Below are 21,258 nucleotides of genomic sequence, written 5' to 3' on the forward strand. Positions count from 1 at the left end.
ACTTTAAAACATATTCAGTTACATTCTAAATTCATATTCTATCACAGTCATGTACGATAGACTGCAATGTATAGAAGAATTTGAACACTTTATGTAGGACATATAAAATATCTTATTTAAAAAAAAATTTACAACTTACTATTTTTTGTCTTTTCTTCATTTACTTTTGACTTCAAAATGTTGCACTTCATCTGGTTTAAAGGAATAGGTTTTGCTCCTCCGCTGCTCGGCAACATTTGGTTGTTGGGAAGAATATTGACATCTTTGGAACCACTGCTGCATCCACCTGATTTAGGGACTTTCCTCAGTTTGGCAGACGGTGAAGAATCTAGAGCCTTCAACTTACAGGCTAGAATTTCTGATTCTGTAACATTTTAAGCACTTAGATAAAAAAATACTTATTCATAGTTTAATGTTAGGAGAAACAGCAGATATTCTTTTTTTTTTAAGTAATCCCTGAACTTTTCTCAAAAATATAAGTAATCAGATAAATATCCCCAAAACAACTATTGTTCAATAAACAAAGACTTTCATAACTAATCAACCAGTGGTCAAAATGTCAGGTCTATGTATTTTGTTTATTTTTGGCTTATTGTTAGAACTAGCAGAATAAAAGATAAAATACAAAGTTTGATTCTTTTTTTTTTTTTTTTTTTTAATGATTTGTTTCTGAGTAATGCAATTTTGAAACTTCACCAATTATTAGCAGTTTTTAAATTTTAAACAGCTTTAACTTGAAAACTAATTGACATTGAATGCAACTGTTTGCAAAAGTTTGTGCCTAATCTAAAATTGGAGAATAAAAAAAGAATCTAGTGAGATGGGAGGATAATGCGACCCTCAAATAATTGAGGAGAAATACATTGAGCAACTCTCATAAATTAATTTTGAAAGTCCGATCAAAATATGTTATCTTCTTTCAACCAACAGACACAGCAAAAATAGGATATGCGCAGGCAGCATTCATTACTTACCACCTGCCTATCTTCTTCGGGCATATTAGGCCTTCATTAGTCTCTTTCATTAGCTGTCCTGATATTCTCAGTTTTCTAGATGAAAAACATTTTGTCCCAGTATTCCCAATTTTTGTGTGCCCACAGAACACCCTATTTTGTACAAATACAGATGTTAGATTTTAAACTAATTGATTTGATAAATTAAAGAATTTAAATTAATGATCCGTCTTTTAATAAGAAAAATAAATTGCATAATTTGATCATTCAAACTTGGGGATCACCTGCTAATAGGCATGGTTTAAACAAATAGTCTTACCCGCAGGATTAATTGTCCCATTTTTTTTATTTAGAATTTAGTTATTTTATGAAAAAGAAAACACAATTAAAAGATTTTACATTAACAATTTTTGGAGATGAATTCAAGATTCATTTAGACAAATGTTGTAACAGATTGTGTAAGGTAGAGTTTTGTACTGAAAACAGTTAAAACTTAGTGTTCTAAGCAAAGTAGTTCCGAAAGTAAAAATAATACATTTTATTAGTGTTTTGTCATAAACTTTGCTTTTATTATACCACTCAAGAAGATCAAATTATACTATTTTTAGTTTCTTTTTTTTAAGGAGTGTCTACTGTTACTAAAAATTTTGTCATAATTTTTATTGGCTCACTATGAAGCCTTATAAGGGTAAATATCTCCAGACTTTCTCTATTTAGATCTCCTTTCTTTATTTTCAGCAAATTAATTTGAATTAAGGGGGGGGGGTGGATTATTCATTCAACGCACAGCTGCTATATTTGCAGGAAGAAAAAAAATTCTGTTCAAAGAACATTGAGAAGCGAAAAAGATTTTTTTTAAAGTGTTGATCAAATTACACTTTTTAACAAAAAAGTGTCAGATTTCAAATCAGACATGAAATTTTGCTACCACCTGATATAACATACACCTATAAATTGTATAATCTAAACAAAATTTAGCTTATATATTGGATTACAAATTAAAGATCATGATTACTGACAAAATATCTGATAGTCTGATAAATATCTAATAAATATAAAAAAATAGCAGAAGATGTAACGTTAGTTTAAATGAACAACTATATCATTACTAGCATTTGATTTCACAAATAAGTACTATTTTAAAAAAAATTTGCCCATATTTAATTTATGAATAAATCAATTATATTCTAATTATGCTCACCAGACAAAGTAGTATTTTCTGTACTATTGACAGCAAGTGGTAAAAACTCTTTGCATTTTTCTGCAGATGAAACATCTTTGGCGATTGTTTTGATGAGTTCTGTAATTCTATCTTCTGGCTTTTTTTCTAATAAGGGACTTTTTTTTACTTCAGATTTATTTACAGAAGGCTGTTGGGTGTTTCTTATGGGCTCAATTGCTTGAGACGACCTGAAAAATAGTAATTAAATACAAATTATGCTACTTCCCAGTGAGCAAAATGAGGACATATTTAGAATGATTTTTGTAAACTTTATCAGACTGCAAGTTGAATTGAACATACTATACTTCTGGTTCTATGAAGAAGAACCTCCCTCAGTGTCTAAGCACACAAATTATTCATTTTTAAATATTTCTTATGAATATTAATATTTTGTACTCACACAGTAACATGTTTTGAAGTGTTGTCTATGGTATGGTTAGAATTAGGACGTCTGGAATATCTTTGACTCGGCCTTCTCTCAAAATGAACAGTTCTTCTGGCACGGCTGTGCTGAGTGGCTTGAAATTCAGTACGGCCACTGTCGACAAAGGAAATTACGTTAGCAAAAGTCATAAACTGCACTATCAAAAGAACAAATTCAAGAAAAGATTCATCCAAAAATATACTTTGTTATACAGATAAAAACAAAACATGAATAAAGTACAAATGTAACACTATTTGAGCTTCAGTAACACTACAGATAATACATAAAAACTTAATTCAATAAACAAAATAGAAAAAATAAGTCAAGAAAGATAGAATACAGAATTTCAACATTACATAAAAAAGAAGTTAGCTATTTTAATTCTAACAATGAATAATGATATGAGGACAACCCTCCCAAACAGACAAATAATAATCTTCAAACCATTTTTAGGAGTACAGCATGCAACAAACTGTTCTGGATTAAAAAGAAAGGCAATTTTTCTTTTATTGTTATAAAATATTCAAGGCATACTTTTTTTTAAAGCAATCAGAAGGAGACATCAGGCCAAATTCATAATTACAAATGTTTCCTCTTTTCATTGTCATTACCCAGCAGCCAACCTCTTAAAACGACTTTATTAATATATACTATTAATAATATTCATTTACTTCTCAATAAAATACAGTATACTCTCAATATCTCAAAATTGAAAGGACGCTAAAGAAATTTGGAGATAGCAAGTTCAGAACTATGTATGTTCGAAAAGGAAAAAATATTACTCTTAAAAGTATAGTTATGAAACACAAGAATAACTACTAATCAATATGTTTGTAATGCCCGTTGACTATAAGTCTTAATACAACAATGATAATTTTATTTTCAAAAGTAAGACAAAAATAATTATGCATTAAATAGAAAAGAATGGGTTCATAATTATCTTATATTGTGATTTTTCTGTAAAAAATTAAGTTTTCTAATTCAAACAAAATTTGACATAACAATGTTTTAAGAAGAAACTTAGGAATTCATATTAGCACTAGGTGGATAAATAATGCCATGGGGGAAAATATTTTTTGAGATATCAAGAGTATGTGCAATGGCTGAAGAGACATCAATTTAGAGGGAATGCTACAGTCATGTTACATGTTTACAAATAAACTTTTGAATAAAATGTATAGTACATAAATTTATTTTAATGGCATTGATGGAATATAATTAATCAAGTCTGACTTGAGCCAGAATATTTAAATGGCAATAAGGTTGGTCTCAAATTGAGTATAGAAAATTATTACATTTCATAAATCACCAACTCATTTAAACATTAATACTTTGCAACATAAAATTAGTATAGATATTTTTAATGTCATTTTTTTTCATGATATGGACATAATTTGCAATATAGATAAAATGATTTTTTGCTATATGGATATAATTGAACACAAACACTAAAAATTGTTTTTGTTCTCCACCAACAATAAATGACACATTAAAGTTTAATTAAAGACATCTTTAAATTGTCTTTTATTTAGTTTCTCTCTCTAAATATGAGACATTATTTGTCAGGTTGAAGGGCATTCTTTCAAAAGAGTGTTAAAAACGTTTATGTTCAAAGTCTATGCACCCAAAAATACTTGTTTTGTCTGAAATGCTGTCATAGAGAGATTACAGCTACAAATATAAATAAAACAATTCAGCCCTTTCTTTGCGGGTTACGTTAGGCTTTTTTATACTGTAAAATAACTTTGCAACAGAGTTTTATATACCTCACTTCTGCTTTGTTCTGTTATTCAAATATATATTCTAAGTATTGTTGCTTTAATTACTTTCATATTCTCGGAGCCCCAAAGCCCACATTATGATTCAATTGTTTTATATATTTAAAAATAAAATGATCCTTCAAGGCTGCTTCCATAGCAGTAGATAACTTTAGACTCAGTGGAGTTCCACATACTCTGCTTATAAGGCGTAATAAAAGTTAAAACTAAGAATATTGTTGAAATTTAATGAAAGATACTAACCTGTATCTAAATCTAGAGCCCATGCGCACGAAGCCTTGTTTTGAGCTAGGTTCGACCGCTGGTCCCCTCAAGCGGAAAAAAGCATGATGTTCTATGGCACATTTCCACAAGTGCTTACAAGCCCTTGGGTTGTGAAGGCGAAACACAAATGTGTGCTCTTGCTCTTTTCCCTTTTTAAAAAAAAAATCATTTCATTACTATTAACTGGAACAGAAAGTTAAATATGGAAATAAAATTTAATTTTCATGTAGTAATTTTATGTAGTTTCAATAAATGAAATTCAAATTGTATAAATAATATAAAAAATGTAAGATAAATTAAAAGACAAGTAAATCTTAATGTAAACATATCATGGGGATATCTTCTGAAAAGGACATAATCTATCAATTGCAATCTAATAGAACTATGCATAAATTGAGAGGCATAAAAGCTGCCATTGTAAATCACTCACTGTGCTAAAGGATTTCTGTTTGAATCATGAGAAATGTTTACATTTTTTGATACTTGAACACCCACTCAAACTAAAAGTTTTTCTCTTTTAATAAACGGATTAGTTTCATTTTCCCCAACATTTTTGAAACATATTGATTTTTTTAAATATTTAATTGCTTTATTTATTATACTAAATCCTTGAATAATTTGAATTGTTCCGTACTTGTAAATTTCAAATAATCTTTGATTAGGCACTGTAATTTTAGTATGAATGGCAAAAAATTATTTCTTGTCTAAATACAAGTGTAATATTTAATTTATAAATTTCCTTTATCATTTAAGTAATTTATTTAAGTTGTTAAACAATTCTTAGGATATAGGATTTCTTGACATTTTCTAAAAATCACATGTGATATATTCTACGAATCACGCGAACTATAGATTTTATTTGTTTTTTAGTTTAATGATGTTTACAAATTTTCACAGATAGAGGAAAAACGGAAGTTCTCTTCACTAGCAAATACTGCCAAGAATGAAAGTTTTACATTTCTCATATATGAGAATATATAAAAGTATCATGTTTCAGTAATAATAAATAAATTCAAATCCTTTTAATAAATTATATAAAAAATTAACAAGCCGTTAAGACTCCAAATAACTAAGTGAATTTTAAAGAACCAAAATTTTTTCCTTTACCGCTTAAAAATATTCTAATGAATTTGAAATATTTTATGCCGCTTAAATTGTGAGGACAATATTTAATGCACAACAGATTATATTCACAATATTACAGTATTTTTTATGAAAATTAAACTCCAGTAAAATGTTAAAATGATTGCATATTTCATATACTGCATGATCTAGATTGTAAATGAAAATTTATATTTTCAATCATTCTTATAAATTGTCATAAGAACAGCAAATGATTTTTTACGTAAACATTTAAAGTACGAAAAAAGAAAGGATTATCTAAATAACTTAAAATTCAATATGAACACTATTAAAGAGTTTCAAAAGACTGTGGTGGTTGGTTGTGTCCAGGAGATGAATAGACGGAGCTTACATTTTAATTAGTATTTATTTTAATATTTAATTATAACGAACACAAGGGAAAACATGAAAGTTAGAGCAGTGCGTCTACAATGGCGGTTGGTTGTGTCCAGGAGATGAATAGACGGAGCTTACATTTTAATTAGTATTTATTTTAATATTTAATTATAACGAACACAAGGGAAAACATGAAAGTTAGAGCAGTGCGTCTACAATGGCGGTTAGGCTTTTTCTTCGCGCGGAATGACAGAGACAGTTACTGATCGTAACTGTCGCGGTTACGATTAAGTTAAGTTCAGTCGCCGAGCAGTGCGTCTACAATGGCGGTTAGGCTTTTTCTTCGTGCGGAATGACAGAGACAGTTACTGATCGTAACTGTCGCGGTTACGATTAAGTTAAGTTCAGTCGCCGCAAGACACTCAACTGTTTTAAGTTCGTTTTTATTGATGTTCCATTTTTGGAGCATTAGCATTTAACAAAGGCTTTTTTCATTTATTTCCAAACAGAAAAACCAAAAAGAACTATGTGATTTAAGTAAAATAAATAATGTATATAGAACTGCAGTTATTTTTCTTATTTGACTTTATTGAAAGCACTATTAATAAAATTTTAAATTTAAAAATATCATTGATATTTTATACAAAGATAAATACGACTTCTTACTAACGTGTATATCAACCCATTTACAATAATTTAAATCAATTTTGATACAGGACTGCTTTTGCCATTTGAATTTGGAAATGAGGCAATTTAAAAATTATTAAAAAAAATTTTTAATTCATGAAGTAGTATGAAATCTGTGAAATAATAGAAATAACAAGTATCAGGAAGGAAAACTTATCAATAGTAAGAATATCCAGTACAATCACAGGAAATAATTGAAAAACCCCTTTTCAATGTCATATTTTAACTCTATCATTGTTATAAAGCAAAGGACAGGAAAGAGAGTAACATAACATGAAAGCAATAATCATATCAGAGATTTTTTTTATTGCTTGATATTGCAGAGAAAAGGCTGTACAACAGTTAAAGAAGGAAATTCCATAAAATGAATCACAAAACAGGATTCATCCATCAAATTGTCTTGACCCCTCCTTGGTCACCCCTTTTAACCACAAGCTGAAGCAGAACCCTCCACATTTAAGGTAGCATCATTTCAAAGGATGACTGCTGCTTGAAGTAAGAAATTTTGAGAGAGGGGAGACAACAGGAGGGTTAATGATATAATATGAATTTCAATATAACATGAATGTACAATCATTTAAGTACTTTTAATAAAACATGAAATCAAATACTTTGCTAACACATAAAAATCTGTCAGATAGGTAATTTCTATTCCAGCAAGAAAAAGAAAAAAAAGGAGCCAAAAGTAGTTTTAGTAAAGTAATAGAAAGTCTATCTAAATAATTCCGTAATTTGCTGCTATGGAAACAAGAAAGAACACATTGTATTCATACTTCTCTTACCTATTTGAAACAGCCTAACTTCATAACAAAAATTACAGTGTTTTTCAAAGGTGAGGGCGAGTTCTTTAGGTAGATAGGCAAATAAAATGTTAAAATAATCATAACACATCAAGAACATTTTTTTATAAATTGAAATGAGTTACTTTTAAAATATTGAATTATTCTTACTTCATCATCATCTTCCACTACAACAAGAGTCAGCTTCTTGCTCTTGAAGTTCAGTTTTGAGATTTTTGGCCAAAAAAACAAACCAATTTTAGTGCTACCTTCAAAGACTAGAATTCCAGTAGGTGTTAGGCCCAATGAATATTCATTTGCATCTTTACCCTTTCAGAAAGAGAAAAAAAATTCAAAATCTTAGGACCAAAGTTGAAGGAATCTGCATATTATATACCGGGGTAGAAATTAAAGAGAATTTAGTCTTTGGTCCAAAGGACCAGCAACTTAAAGATTTCAGTAGTCTGTGCACATTTTCACTGGTTCGTTTGGATGTCTTGATTAGATTTCTTTTTTAAAGTTAATAAAGTGAATTTAAATGAAAAATTATATATAATGATGATGCGAATGTGAAATGAAGTGAAAGGTTCACAAATTTGGAAAAAAATATACAATTTTGTGACCAATACAAAACCAAAATAGCATATCATCCCTTTACAATGATTTTTTTTATAACCATCCGTGAACATCTGATCCAATTTTTTGGGTTAACGACAACTAATGTTAAACTCTGTAGCCTTGTCATTTTGAACCTAATCCAAAAGACAAGAGAACTCCTGGATCAATATTGGGAAAACTTTGCCTTTGTAGTGGACTTTTAGATGGAACTAACTTTGGCGTTGTATGGAGAGGAAAACCACAAAACTTCCCACAGTTAGTCTGAGGGCAAGAAGACTAAACTATGATCCGTCTACCACTGAGGATATTTTACATCAGCACTGTTGTCGGTGCAAGCCAGATGCGGGATTTGTATCGACCAGCCATCACTTCACTGGAAGACGAACGCTCTATCCCCTGAGCCATCCCTTCACTTTCATTGCTGGTCTGGAGGGCCACTGATAATTTAATTTTATGAAGGTTAGAGTCAAATTGACATATAGCTAATAGACTGTCATTTATTCAGAGCACTGTTATAGAAAGAAAGAAAAAAGAGTACCGCCAGATGGGGTGACTTTGTGCAACGAGGGGTGACTTTGTGCAAATTGTCATTTTTTCAATTTTTGCGTCATGCCATCTAGGGGCGTTTTTTTAAAGCTCAGTATCAACTGATTTGTGTTGTCATCATAACGAACTAATGGTTTACCAAGAACTGGCAATGTAAACATCATCGTTCTAGGAAAATTGTGAGCTCAAGTTACAAACAGTTTCAAATTTTTTAACGTCGCAAAATCGGAGGCTGGAAGGTATGCTCGGTTGAAGAAGCTGTAGTTATCCTGACCAAGAAGGTAGGTTATACTTTAAAAAGTCTTATCAATTGAGATAACAAATCATGCATAATTTTTTGTTTTTAATTATTACAATGTTAATTATTTAATAATTAATGAAAAAATGCACCCTGGGGTGACTTTGTGCTATTTTTTTTCAGAGAAAAACATGCCAAGGACTTATAAAAGAATGCTTGGAGCAAGAAGTTATTGTAATTACTACACCAAAGAAGCGCTAGAAAAATGTTTGGCAGAAATAAAAAATGGTTTATCCGTTTCGAAAGCGTCGAAAAAGTTCGGAATTCACCGAAACACGATTCAAAACAAAATTCATGCGAAGCATTCGAAATCTCACTCGAATATTATTTTTCCTTTTCATATTGTTTTTTTTTATTTCAATTTTCATATGTTAATTGTCTAAGACATTTAATAAGAGACTGTTAATAAGAGAGGATCAATCAGAGTTGCTGAGTTGGGGGCATTAAATGAGGGAATTCATTAAACTGTTCATTCATGTCAATTCATATCAAATGAAAAATTGTACCTGAAAATCACGAAAAAAGTTACCTAATATTTAATTAGAAAAAATCTAAAAATGTTTAAAAATCTAAAAATTAAAGTTTTTATGTTCATCTTAAGTAGATTTGTTAATACATAGTACATATTTATATGTAATATACTTGTATTGTACGTTAACAATGTTAAATATTGTTTATTAAACAATTTTAAGGCAAAGTGAATGAAAATAACAGAACTAAGTCTATATTTTATTGCCTTGCACAAAGTCACCCCATCCCGGGGTGACTTTGTGCATTCGACTAATTGATTGTTTACAAATAATAAACATTTCAAATCAGCTCTTAACTACGTGCAATTACTTCCCAGATGGCTAACAACAAATTTTAGATTAGATGTTGTACAATTTAGCATTTTTTAACTATTTTTTTATTAGGTCAAACTTGGAAAACTGAAAACTCCTGCACAAAGTCACCCCATCTGACGGTAGTATAACTTGTCTTTTCAATAAATTACTTGAATAAATATATTAAATATTATAATTATTTTTAATTTATATTATTTAAAAATAGTAATCAGAAATATGGTATAGAATTTTAATACACAAGCAAGCCAAAATCTAATTACACGTGTGCATTAACATTTTATGATGTATGATTTTTTGCAGATTAATATTTACTCTGAACAGAAAGAAAAAAATTTTCTTTTGCGAAAACATTAGCATTTTCAGGTCTAAAAAAACCGATCAAAATATACTGAAGGAGTGCAGCAAACAATTATTGTGGATCCCAAGATCTTAACAATCCTATGCACAGATGAATTTGAATTAACATTCAAAAATATACACACTCTTTGTAGTTAAGCCATTTTCTCAAATCGAGACAACTTTCATAATGGCCCCCTCAATGTAGCTATGGTTCAAAAATTTTTAAACATAATTTAAGCTGGATTTTTTTTTTATCAAGAATTTGACTACAAAAAATTTTCAAAATCTGGTACATGGCGGGACAAGAATTTTTTTTTTGGTCGATTTCACTTGAAATAAGAAACATATTTATAGATAATACACCTGAAAATTAAATCTTTCTTCCTTTTTTCCGTGCTATATTGTTTTTATGTCCTTTGTACTAACATTTCCCGCCAAATAAAAGACAAAAATAATTTGGTTAATAGTAATGACTTACAAAATATATACATAAAAAATTCAATTATGAAAATTTTACTATAGTAGTAATATTTACCATAGCAGTGTTGGCATAAAATGATAAAAGAATGTATAGTTTGATGAGGATACATTGATAACGAATGGTATGAAAGTTTATGGTATGAATATATGAAAGTTTAGTTGACAAAAGTAATTATTCAGATAAAACTTTTTCCACCTAATGGAGTTAGAATTATGTCTTTGTCAGGTAAAATTCAATTATTTAAGCAATCAGAGAAAGTGAATGACACTTCTGTGTAATGAAATCTTGTCAGACACATGTTTAAAGGTTTTAATTTATAAATATACACCATCACAACACTCTGCAGAAAAGTATCTATTCATTACACATCTATTTTAATACTTATTCCAGCAGCACATTTGTTGCAAGTAGAAGTACATTTATCATTAAGTTTTAAATCAATTAATCTGTGTACAAATATTAAAGTTCAGACAACGAAAAATTAAACAATATTATAATTGAAACATATTTATTATTATTATATTACTGTTAACAAATAAAATACTTACAATATTACAAGTAAAATACCTATAATAATACTATTAATATTATAAGTGAAAACAAATTTATCTTAGGTTATCGTTAAAGCAACCTATCAATATACAAATGTTAACGTTCAGAGAAACAAAAAATGAAGCGAAATAAACATAAGATTCTGTTCTGTAGAAGAAAAAAAAACTGGCAGAGTTAAAAACAAAAATATATTACCAATACTGTGTGCATATCGACGCCATACATTTCCAACCATTTTACTTTGTGCAGGTAATTAAGTTCAGCTTGGGCTGGGGTCTGGCCTCTGAAATGTTAAATGCCTTTAATATTGTAAAGAACACAATTTTATAGCAGAAAATGAAGATTTATGTTGCTGAGTGCAGAGAAAAATCCGACTAATACGAAAAAAGTGTCAAGCATAAAAAGAAAAAAGTGTCAAATACAGGGATGCAATTGAAACACATTTCAAGAACAAAAAAAGTTGTGTATGAAAAGTGTAGGGAAAAAATTGTTAAAAATTACATTTGTATTAAGTGCATTAATTCTTGGTATGTGTTTGTAATTTTTAAGTATCTTAATCATTAAATAAAACTCAAACAAAAAGCTTTACATATTAACCCTGCAGCTACACTTATAATGATATAATGGAAACAGAAAATATTTTTCATTTATGGATTGAAAGAATAATTCATTCCGTGATTAAGAGTCCTCTGAGTTAGAATAAATTTTGCTTTCCTTTAGTTTACAATAATTTTAATTTGAAATCAACTTTAATAACAAACTAGTGCAGGGATGGAGAACCAATGGCACGCGACACAATATTTTGGGCACTCCACCGATCACAATTGTTGTTACACTATTAATTGTTATTACACAAATGTTATTACACAAATGTTATTACGCTATGAAGCATATGTAACAATTAAATTAAAATTCACAAAAAACTAACAAAATAATAAACAATTATTAATAAAAAAATTTTAAATTAACACTAAAAAAAGAATTAATAACCGTAAAAAACAAGCTAGCAATAAATAACTAGCAAAAAAAATCAACAGTCCTGTTTAAACTAACATCTTACAACCTAATATAAGTTATTGGTCATCTAATCTGCAACAACAGAAGTCACACTGATGTTACTTTAAGTTGAATTATGTGTATAACTGAAACATTGCAAAATGTTTTTTTTTTCAATGTAAATAAAGAGTTTTGAGTTGATAGTATTTAGTATTATTATTTTCCCAATAATCACAAAGTCAAAATTATTTGACGGCACGTCTATGACCTCATTAAGCAATTTTTTAGAGAAAATGGCATGTTGGTGTATAAACATTCGCCACCCCTGAGCTAGTGAGATATTTAAACCTTTCGACACGAGTGGGATATATACGTCTCAAAGATTAAACTTTATTCCCTTATGGATAAACAGATACCAATTTTGCATTGTTTTTTATGTTTTCATTGTTCGTTAGGCATTAGGAATAAAAATATGTCTAAAGGAACTTGGCAACACACTTATATTCAAAATGACGAACTTCTGTTTGCCAGCAAGCCAGTGAATCTCTTTTTAATTTACATATTTTCTGTATTTTGAGGTAAATACAGCTTTATTTTTGCCTTATTTTGTGCATAATAGTTATGTTTGTTCGTATTAAATAATAATTGTACCTATTTAGTATCAGATTTAAGAAATTTTGACACATTTTGCTTCATGGGATATATTGTCGCAATCGTACTTACCAGTGGGGCAATACATCACATTAGTGATAAAAATATTTTAAGACAAAATTTTGGTTTTGTTTTGATTATTTTACAATGGTAACTTTTGGTTTCTATAACTTTTGATAAGAGTAAACAATTCGATGCTTTTAAATTATTCTCATTATTTATTCCCATGTAATACATAGGAATTTTTACAATATTGAAGATGTTTGGGACATCTTATCCCCGGAGATTTCCAGGAAAAGTGGAACACTTTAAGCTCATAGAATACTTATTTTAATATGTCAGCATTAACATAAACTGTTTTAAATACTTAAATTTAAATGCTGCAAAAGTCAGGATGAAAGGATTAAGAAGTTGTAGTACAATCTTAATTGATCGCCCAGTAGTGTATATATTTACCTTCTTTTAAAAATTCTATAAATTTCACGTAATATTAAATACTGATTACGAAAGACACGAAAATTCCATATTTTTTTCCAAAGCATGGCATTTAAAATTCTCATATTGAGATGTAAGTCTGAGGGGGACAAAATGACCCTTTTGCACTGTTCCAGTAGGTAAGATTTTTCAACCATTCTATTGTTATGCATTTACTTGCATTTTAAAAGGCATCATTTAATTAGTATCACATATAATACAGTTTTTGAACAGAAAACACAATAAGAAGTTTCTTTTACATTCTGTATAAAGAAACAAATTAATCATACAAAAATTATTAATCTTAATAAGACAAAGGTTAGAAAAATTTAATAATCAGCTATAAATTAGTATTATAAATTAAAAATTTTTATCTAATTTACATAGTCCTTTATTTTCATGCATTTATATACATTAATAAAATAATGTTAATAAATAAAAAAATCTTACATATGCAAAGACACTGGCCTATATTTATCTCATAAATGTACAGCTTAAAAAATTTAAATTAATGAGCCACTCAGTTCGAAATTATATTCTTTTTATACTTAACTTCTACTTTGACTAACTATAGCATCACCAAACTAATCTTATTGCTTGCTTAAAAAACGTAATTTTTTTAAAAACCATAGCAAAAGTCGGTGATCATAACAATTCATAATAGAAGATAAAATAGTTGTTACAACGAGCATGTCACTATAATCGAATGCATATATTTATTGTTAATACAACTATAAAAAAAAAACAGAATGAAAGGGACATTTTTGTATCCTTTTGTTTTACTTTGAGCAACTCTATTTTAAGAAACATAGCTAGAGTAAATTGCTTCTGTCTAGAGATTGAATGACATAGCTCTGTACTTTATGAAAGGCATATATGTTGACAACAAGTACGTTTGAACAAATTTTTAGAAGAGGATAAGGAAATAATATGCAATACCATTTGATGACGTTGAATGTTGATTTTAATAGTCATGAAGAAAGGGCAGGATAGAAATTTGGTTAAAAAAAAAGGTTAAAAAAAGGTTTACAATAAGTTTTTAAAGAGAGAAAGAAAAACTTTTTTATTAGGAAAATATAACTTAGCCACATTGTTTTATAAAAATGAAAGGTGAAAGGATGTTAGTTTTCATGGATGTCTTCCCTTTAAAACTTTTTCATAATAATATTGATTACTTAAATAACCGAAAAATGTTCCTTAATTACCCTACCAGCAGATTACTTGTTAAAAGCATGAAAATTGTCCCTTCCAACAATTTGACATACATTATTTTCAGGACTCAGACATCGCAAACTTCCTATTGACTTTCGTCAGCCATAAAAATGTAAGGGACCATTCACACTGTGTGAAAAAAATTGGGCATGCGAATTCAGAGATGCGAACAAGAATCTCCACAAAAAAACATTCTATCAGGTTCCCTTCTACATCTCTGAACTCGCATTTAGTCTACTCGCCTGCCGATGCTCGTCGACTCGTTTACGACGCAGATTCTGCATTTGGAATGAGCTTTGGATTTCGTTCATTCTTCTGTGCTGAGCAAACCGTTTGCAATCTGCGGATTATGCACCAGTGTGGCTTGTACGTTTCGATTTTCTCGTTCCGCATCGTCTCGGAAACCCCTCCCCACGAGGATGATACCCTGAAAATTTCATTTTTCCCTAAAGTCTCAATCTAAATACGAAAAATATTTCTTTAGAGTTTAGCAGATCACAATGCCGTACTCATTTTGAACTTTTACTATATATTATGTTTTGACTTTTTACCATAAATAGAACAATAAATTTCAATTATTTAACAGAGTAATAATTATGAGTAGTAGTTTTTCTTTTTTTCAGTTTCAAAAAATAATTCAATTCATATTATTTGGACATCAACTGAATGAATGAATCAATTGAATACCTGCAAGTTTTGTATTGCTCAAGAATGTCTATTTCCATGTCCTCTGTTTGATCTGGAGAGAATCTGAACTCTGATATGAATCCAAGGTTATGAACTGTTTCATCATAATCTCCACATTCAGCTGAGGACAAACAAACAAATATAGTGTCTGCATCAAAAACGTGTAAAAAAATCATTGAAACTATTAAAAAAGAATTAATGTATACCACAGAATAATTTTAGCATATAACAAATTGTTTGTAAAATAGATATAAAGTTTTAAGTATGATTCCCCTTCACAGCGTTCTCTCCGCCAGTGCATTAAGTTCCCTTTGCTACTCCATGTTATTTCAATGTCCATCAGATCGTCTGCGTTAAACTATTCATTCTAATATTGTTTTTTTTCAATAAAAAAAAAATTTCAATTGCCGATCTGAGAAATCTCAACTTGCACAGATTGCATTGTTTCTCAACTGCATTTTCAATTATTATTGCTATGAAATTCTGTACAGTTTAAAAAAAAACATTTTTAATACTATATTTTGACACATACATTTCGATTTCGAGCAATCCCTTTTTGACTCGCTTTATTTTTGTTGATTAAATCCAAGTGACATTTCGATCTTTTTTTGGCATTTATAACTACCACTTTCCGTATCGTTTTTAAAATCCCGATACATCTATTACAATATACCTCATGAGTTATAATTCACACATTTAATTTATCACTTTTTGACCTTATGTATACTGATTTAATCGTAAATCCAAATGATTTTTTAAGGCATTTATTGCAATATTAGTCACTTGATTTTAAAAATACCGTATTTTCACAACGATTATTATATCGTATTATACTATTATATACATATATAATATTTATGTATTATATAATGCGCATTATAATATTATTACGACACTTGAGTATCAAATCTCAAATTTAAATAATCCTTTTTTTGACGTGCTTTGTTTCTGCCGATTTCATCGTAAATCCAAATTATTTTTCAATAATCATTTCCTTTTTAAAATTTCCGATTTTGATTACAAAGTGTTAATTTTAAAACACGTATTTAAATATTTACTTATTGAAGTGCTGATTTCATCCTAAATTTAAATGATTTTTTTTCCTGCAATTATTACAATTATGCTTTAACACGTGATTTTCATCACACAACTTTAACTACAATGTTATTAGGACACGCAAATTTCTAAACGCGCATTTAAATAACCACTCTTTGATACAGTTTATTTGTGCATATTTTATCGTAAGTATAAGTGTTCCATTGTTTTTTCGGCAGTTGGGGCCATGCATTTTAGGTGGTATTTAAATTTAGAATCCCTATGTTTTAAGTCAATGTTCTCGGCGTTTGTAATTTATTGTTTTAAATTTTTTTGTAGCTAGAATTATTATTATTAATTTTTTTATAAACAAAAACGGATTTTTTATAATATTATAACCTTTTATAATATTATAATTCATTAAAATTAAAAAAAAAAACTGAAAAACAATTTCAAATTAATTAAAAAATTATTTTTTTAAATTTGAAAAAAAAAATTTTAAAAATGCACTAGATATGAGTATTTTAAATAATTCTTTTATACTGAGCATGCCAGGAAATTTTTTTCTTCATAGTTTTGTAATCAGTCGTATTTGGCAAGTAATGGAAAAAATTTGATTTAAATATCTTCAAAACGTAAAAAGTTTCAAGCAATTTTCTAAGTAGTTTTTGTACTATACATACATACTTGCTTTTTTTTTTATTATTAATCAGGGCTTTCCACAAATTTTATTATATATTATTATAATTTACACTACCTTATAAAAACCTGACAGCAAGAACAAAATTGATTATGTGGGAGAGAAACCCCTTATTGTTTTGAGAGTTCTTTAAAAAAGAACAAAAATTACTTAAAACTTTTTTAAATTTTTAAGATATTCAAATCAAACTTTTTTCATTAGTTGTCAAATACGATTCACTACAAAATGAGGAAAAATGTTTTACGTTTATTTCGCGTAAGCGAAGTATAAAAGAACTATTTTAAAAACTTATATATCTAGCGCAGTTTTCTACAAATATTTTTAAAATTTTATTATTTTGTTCAAAAATTTTAAGCAATTTTGTAATTAATTTTAAATTGCTCAAAAAATTTTGTTTAATTTTACAAAATATTTCTTAATGTTATAGAAAAAACATAAAACAAAACAATTAGTTTTTTTATAAAAATGATAAGATTTAATAAATTGTTTATTGATAAAAGGGGGTTATTTTTTAAAAAATAGTATTAGTTTTTTCACTCTTAAAATAATTTTAATAATTGAAAGAACTTAATTTTCTGCAAATATGTTACTAAGTTTATTAATAAAAAAATTAGGGCTTAGAACACTAAAGTTTTCATAAAAATTATCATAAATGGTGCCAAAATGGATAAATATGGGTGTAACCCTCTGTTCTGTAAAAGAGGGCCTTTACACTAAACGGTTGTGCACCTCTAAAATATCGAGACTGAAATTTTTGTCATTTGATTTAGAAAAAGTAGATTGAAATTATTAAAACGGAAGAAACTAAAAATGACAAAAACAATTTTGAGTAAAAAGTATTATAAGAACAGTTTAACTGTTAACAAATTAAATTTAATGCAGTACTAGAAAATCAAAATGTTTTCCAATCATTGAAAAAAAATGATTATTTTAATACTATTTACCTAGTTTCAGACAAATTTTTTTATTATATTACATAAGAGCCAATTTTGAGTATTCATATTTAACGCATTTAACTATAAAAATGAACATTCTATTTGTAATTTTGACTTCAATATGTGATTCGTATTTACATGTCATTTGAAATACGATTTAGAATGTGATTATTGAATTAATTTAGAACTATTAACAAAATTCGATTGTGATGTTTAAACAGTTTTTTATTTTAACATAAGAATTTTTTCTACACTCAATTACTTACAATATTGGAAGACTTTCATTTATTTTAATTTAAGAAATTTATTTTTCTTTCTAATGAATACTTTTCCGTTTTTCACTTATTTAAAAATGTATAAAATAGCTTGGAAATTTATCCTATTATTTAACCTAGATTGCAACTATAAACTGTTTTAATATTTTTTTTTTGAAAAAAGTTCCTTTCACATGGGTTGAAAGGAAGAAAATAAACACTCACATTGTAAGGCTAAAGCTGAGAGCTCAATTTTCAATTCATAAGAGCATGTCAGTCTTCCATTTAATACATCCAGCTTAAGTTGTAAGAAAAATAGATACCTAAAAATGAATCAAACATTATTGCATGATTACTTCCTCACTGCATAATCTGCAGTTTTCCTGCCATAATTTGTATGCACTTTGATATTTTGCAAACATTTTTTCAACAATTGAAACATCATAGCTTACTCCAAATTTACCTTAATTCCTATATTCTGTACTTTATATAATTTATGTAAGTGAAAAAGAATTTGCCATGAATAGAATACTTTTAGCTTTAACTGTTTATAACAAATGATAGCACAAACAGCTAATATAAAACAGCTGTTGAAAAACCTTACTTTATTTAAACCTCTGATATACTAAAAAGATCAGGAATAATTTGTATAATAGGGAAATATATTGGTTTCCTTTATTGCTTTGTTAAAAATTTATATATTTTCTTTTTGCAAAGCGAAACATACAATATCAAATAGATTGTACAGAAATAGATTGAATAGACATGCTCTAAACCAGGGATGAGGAAACTGTGGCCCGCCGGAAGGTTTTATCCGGCCCGCGGACAGAATTTTAACTCGCTGATCCGTGGCGAATATAAACAATATACATTATGCATCCATTTTCTTGTCTACTTTGTTTAAAGTTTTTTGTTTTGTTCTTTCTATTTTAACAAAGTTTTGATGACCTTTTTACTTTCTCTATTTTTGTTCTACAAAGCACAAATTGATGGAAATAGTTAGCACAGACAGCATCAATTGGTAAAATGTTGAAAGCAAAAGTTCTTCATAGAATAGCCGTAGATTGGCTCCAAGGAGGGTTTGTCTTTCTCGAGGAGCAGACATAGGGAACCTACTATTGGCAAACTGCACTTCACATGTGGCAGATTGCGCATTTTAAGCTCCAACGAGAGGATTTTTCTGCAATCGCGAGTTCTAACATTTATTGGGCATGGAAAACATGAACACATATGTCATTGTAAATAATGATGAAATTATTAAATTTATAAAAGGGCTAGTGCTTTTTTGACTTATTTGTAAAAAATTTTAACCCCAAAAAAGCTCCTAAAAAACGCTCCTAAATCAATTCATCAATGTTATCTGGGTCCATCTCAAAGCTTTTAAACTAAAGCTTAATCTGGTTGCTGGGTAGCTAGCTAAGAACGACTTGTCTTATTTCTCGAGGTTAAATTCAATACCCTCAGTAAATAAGGAAAAGATTAGGAATTATGAAGATGGTTTGAAAAAACTCCATTTTGAATTTGAACGCAGATTTCAAGATTTCAGTGACATTCAAACAGAATTAGATGTTTTTACCATGCCTTTCAACGTTATTGCGAAACAGTGAGGTCGGATTTGCAACCTGAATTAATTTAGTTGTTTTTAAATAAGCCAAAGTTTGAGTTTTACAAATCATTACCAAAAGTTATTTTCTAAAATTTAATCTCATGTCCAGAAAATCAGTGCTATGTTTGCTTCATCTTATATATGTAAACAAGTGTTTTCAACTATGAACCTTAGAAAAAATCGTTTTAGAAGTAGACTAATAGACAAGCCTTTAGCCACGTTCTTTAAAATAAGCACATCTCACTTCAAACCTCAATATAAGGAAATGAAATTGCAATTTCATGCATCTCATTAAATATCGAAATTAAAACTTGTATATTGCATTTTTTTTATTTTAGAAGTTTTTACTTGGCCCACCAAACTTTTTTTTCTCGATTTTTGGACCTCCAGAACAAAAAAAGTTTGCCCATCCCTGCTCTAAACAATATATCCATAGTTTATTCAAAAACAACCAATGCTCTGTTTTACATAGTCAATTGACAATGTCAATACAATAGAAAAAAAAGTTCTACTTTTATAAGAGAAATTTAAAAAGAAAATTAAAAATAATTGTAATGTTAAAACATCAGTCTCAAAAGCAAAAGCAGAACTCGTGGAAGAAAAATAAATAAAACAGCAAAAAATTATTTTTAAAAAATTCAGAAAACGTGTTAAAATGCATCAGTATGTAGTACATACAAATACACAATACATCTGAACGTATCTGAGTATAGCTGAAAAATAATTTGCAACTATTCAAAAGTGCATTCTTCTGAAATGAGTATATTTAAATAAAAAAAGTTTTTCTAACCTCAAAAGATAAACAACATACCTGGTCAACTCTTCCCGTAAGTTTGTAGGCTCATATGAATAGAATTTAACACCTAAATAGCAAACAAATGGCACAGCTCCTACAAAAGAAAATAAACATAATAGTTGCATTTTAAATTACATTTAAATGATAAAAAAAGGAACTTAAAAAAATGCATCTATAATTTCAAATGCTGCTTTAGAAAAAAAATTGCATTAGTTAATTTGCACAAGTGACTAATCAGCTAATGTATAGATTAATGAATTATTATGTCATTTTATAATATGGTTAAAATCTGAGAAAATGTAATGTAATTGCAACTGACAATACAAAAAAAATGTGACATATTTTGCAACCATACCAATAACATACCTCCTAAAAAATCTACAGCATACCTCTTAGAAAAAAACATTTAAAATTAATAATAGTTAAGACTCAGAAGAACACCCAGAAAACATTAAGCACATTAAAATTTACATGCAATATACAGTCAACACATTTTAGTAATTCTCAATTATTTGCACAAATAACAAGAATTTTTTTTAAATTATTTTTACTTCTTTCACAATTAAATTATTATTGTTAAAACCGTGGCAGCAACCAGAAGTGCTATTACATACATTAACAAGTTCATTGCAGAATTTAACTTAAAAAATCCCTCACACATAGCTGTC

The 21,258-nt window shown here is 28.4% G+C and overlaps 1 protein-coding gene across 1 annotated transcript in view; it reads right to left on the minus strand.

Moving 5' to 3' along the window:
• LOC107443299 (band 4.1-like protein 5) overlaps positions 1–21,258 on the minus strand; it is a 58,086-nt gene that overhangs the window by 5,582 nt on the left and 31,246 nt on the right. Inside the window, exons 4-12 of the mRNA XM_016057117.4 lie at positions 20,606–20,684; positions 18,414–18,511; positions 15,265–15,385; positions 11,440–11,527; positions 7,737–7,895; positions 4,621–4,790; positions 2,576–2,713; positions 2,155–2,363; positions 140–364 (exon numbers count right to left, since the gene is read on the minus strand). Coding sequence (XP_015912603.1) covers positions 140–364; positions 2,155–2,363; positions 2,576–2,713; positions 4,621–4,790; positions 7,737–7,895; positions 11,440–11,527; positions 15,265–15,385; positions 18,414–18,511; positions 20,606–20,684 — 1,287 coding nt within the window. The remainder of the gene's footprint in view (positions 1–139; positions 365–2,154; positions 2,364–2,575; positions 2,714–4,620; positions 4,791–7,736; positions 7,896–11,439; positions 11,528–15,264; positions 15,386–18,413; positions 18,512–20,605; positions 20,685–21,258) is intronic.

This window comes from Parasteatoda tepidariorum, chromosome 10 (genome assembly GCF_982258835.1).
Source record: "Parasteatoda tepidariorum strain Cologne lab strain chromosome 10, Ptep-v5.0, whole genome shotgun sequence".
NCBI lineage: Eukaryota > Metazoa > Arthropoda > Arachnida > Araneae > Theridiidae > Parasteatoda > Parasteatoda tepidariorum.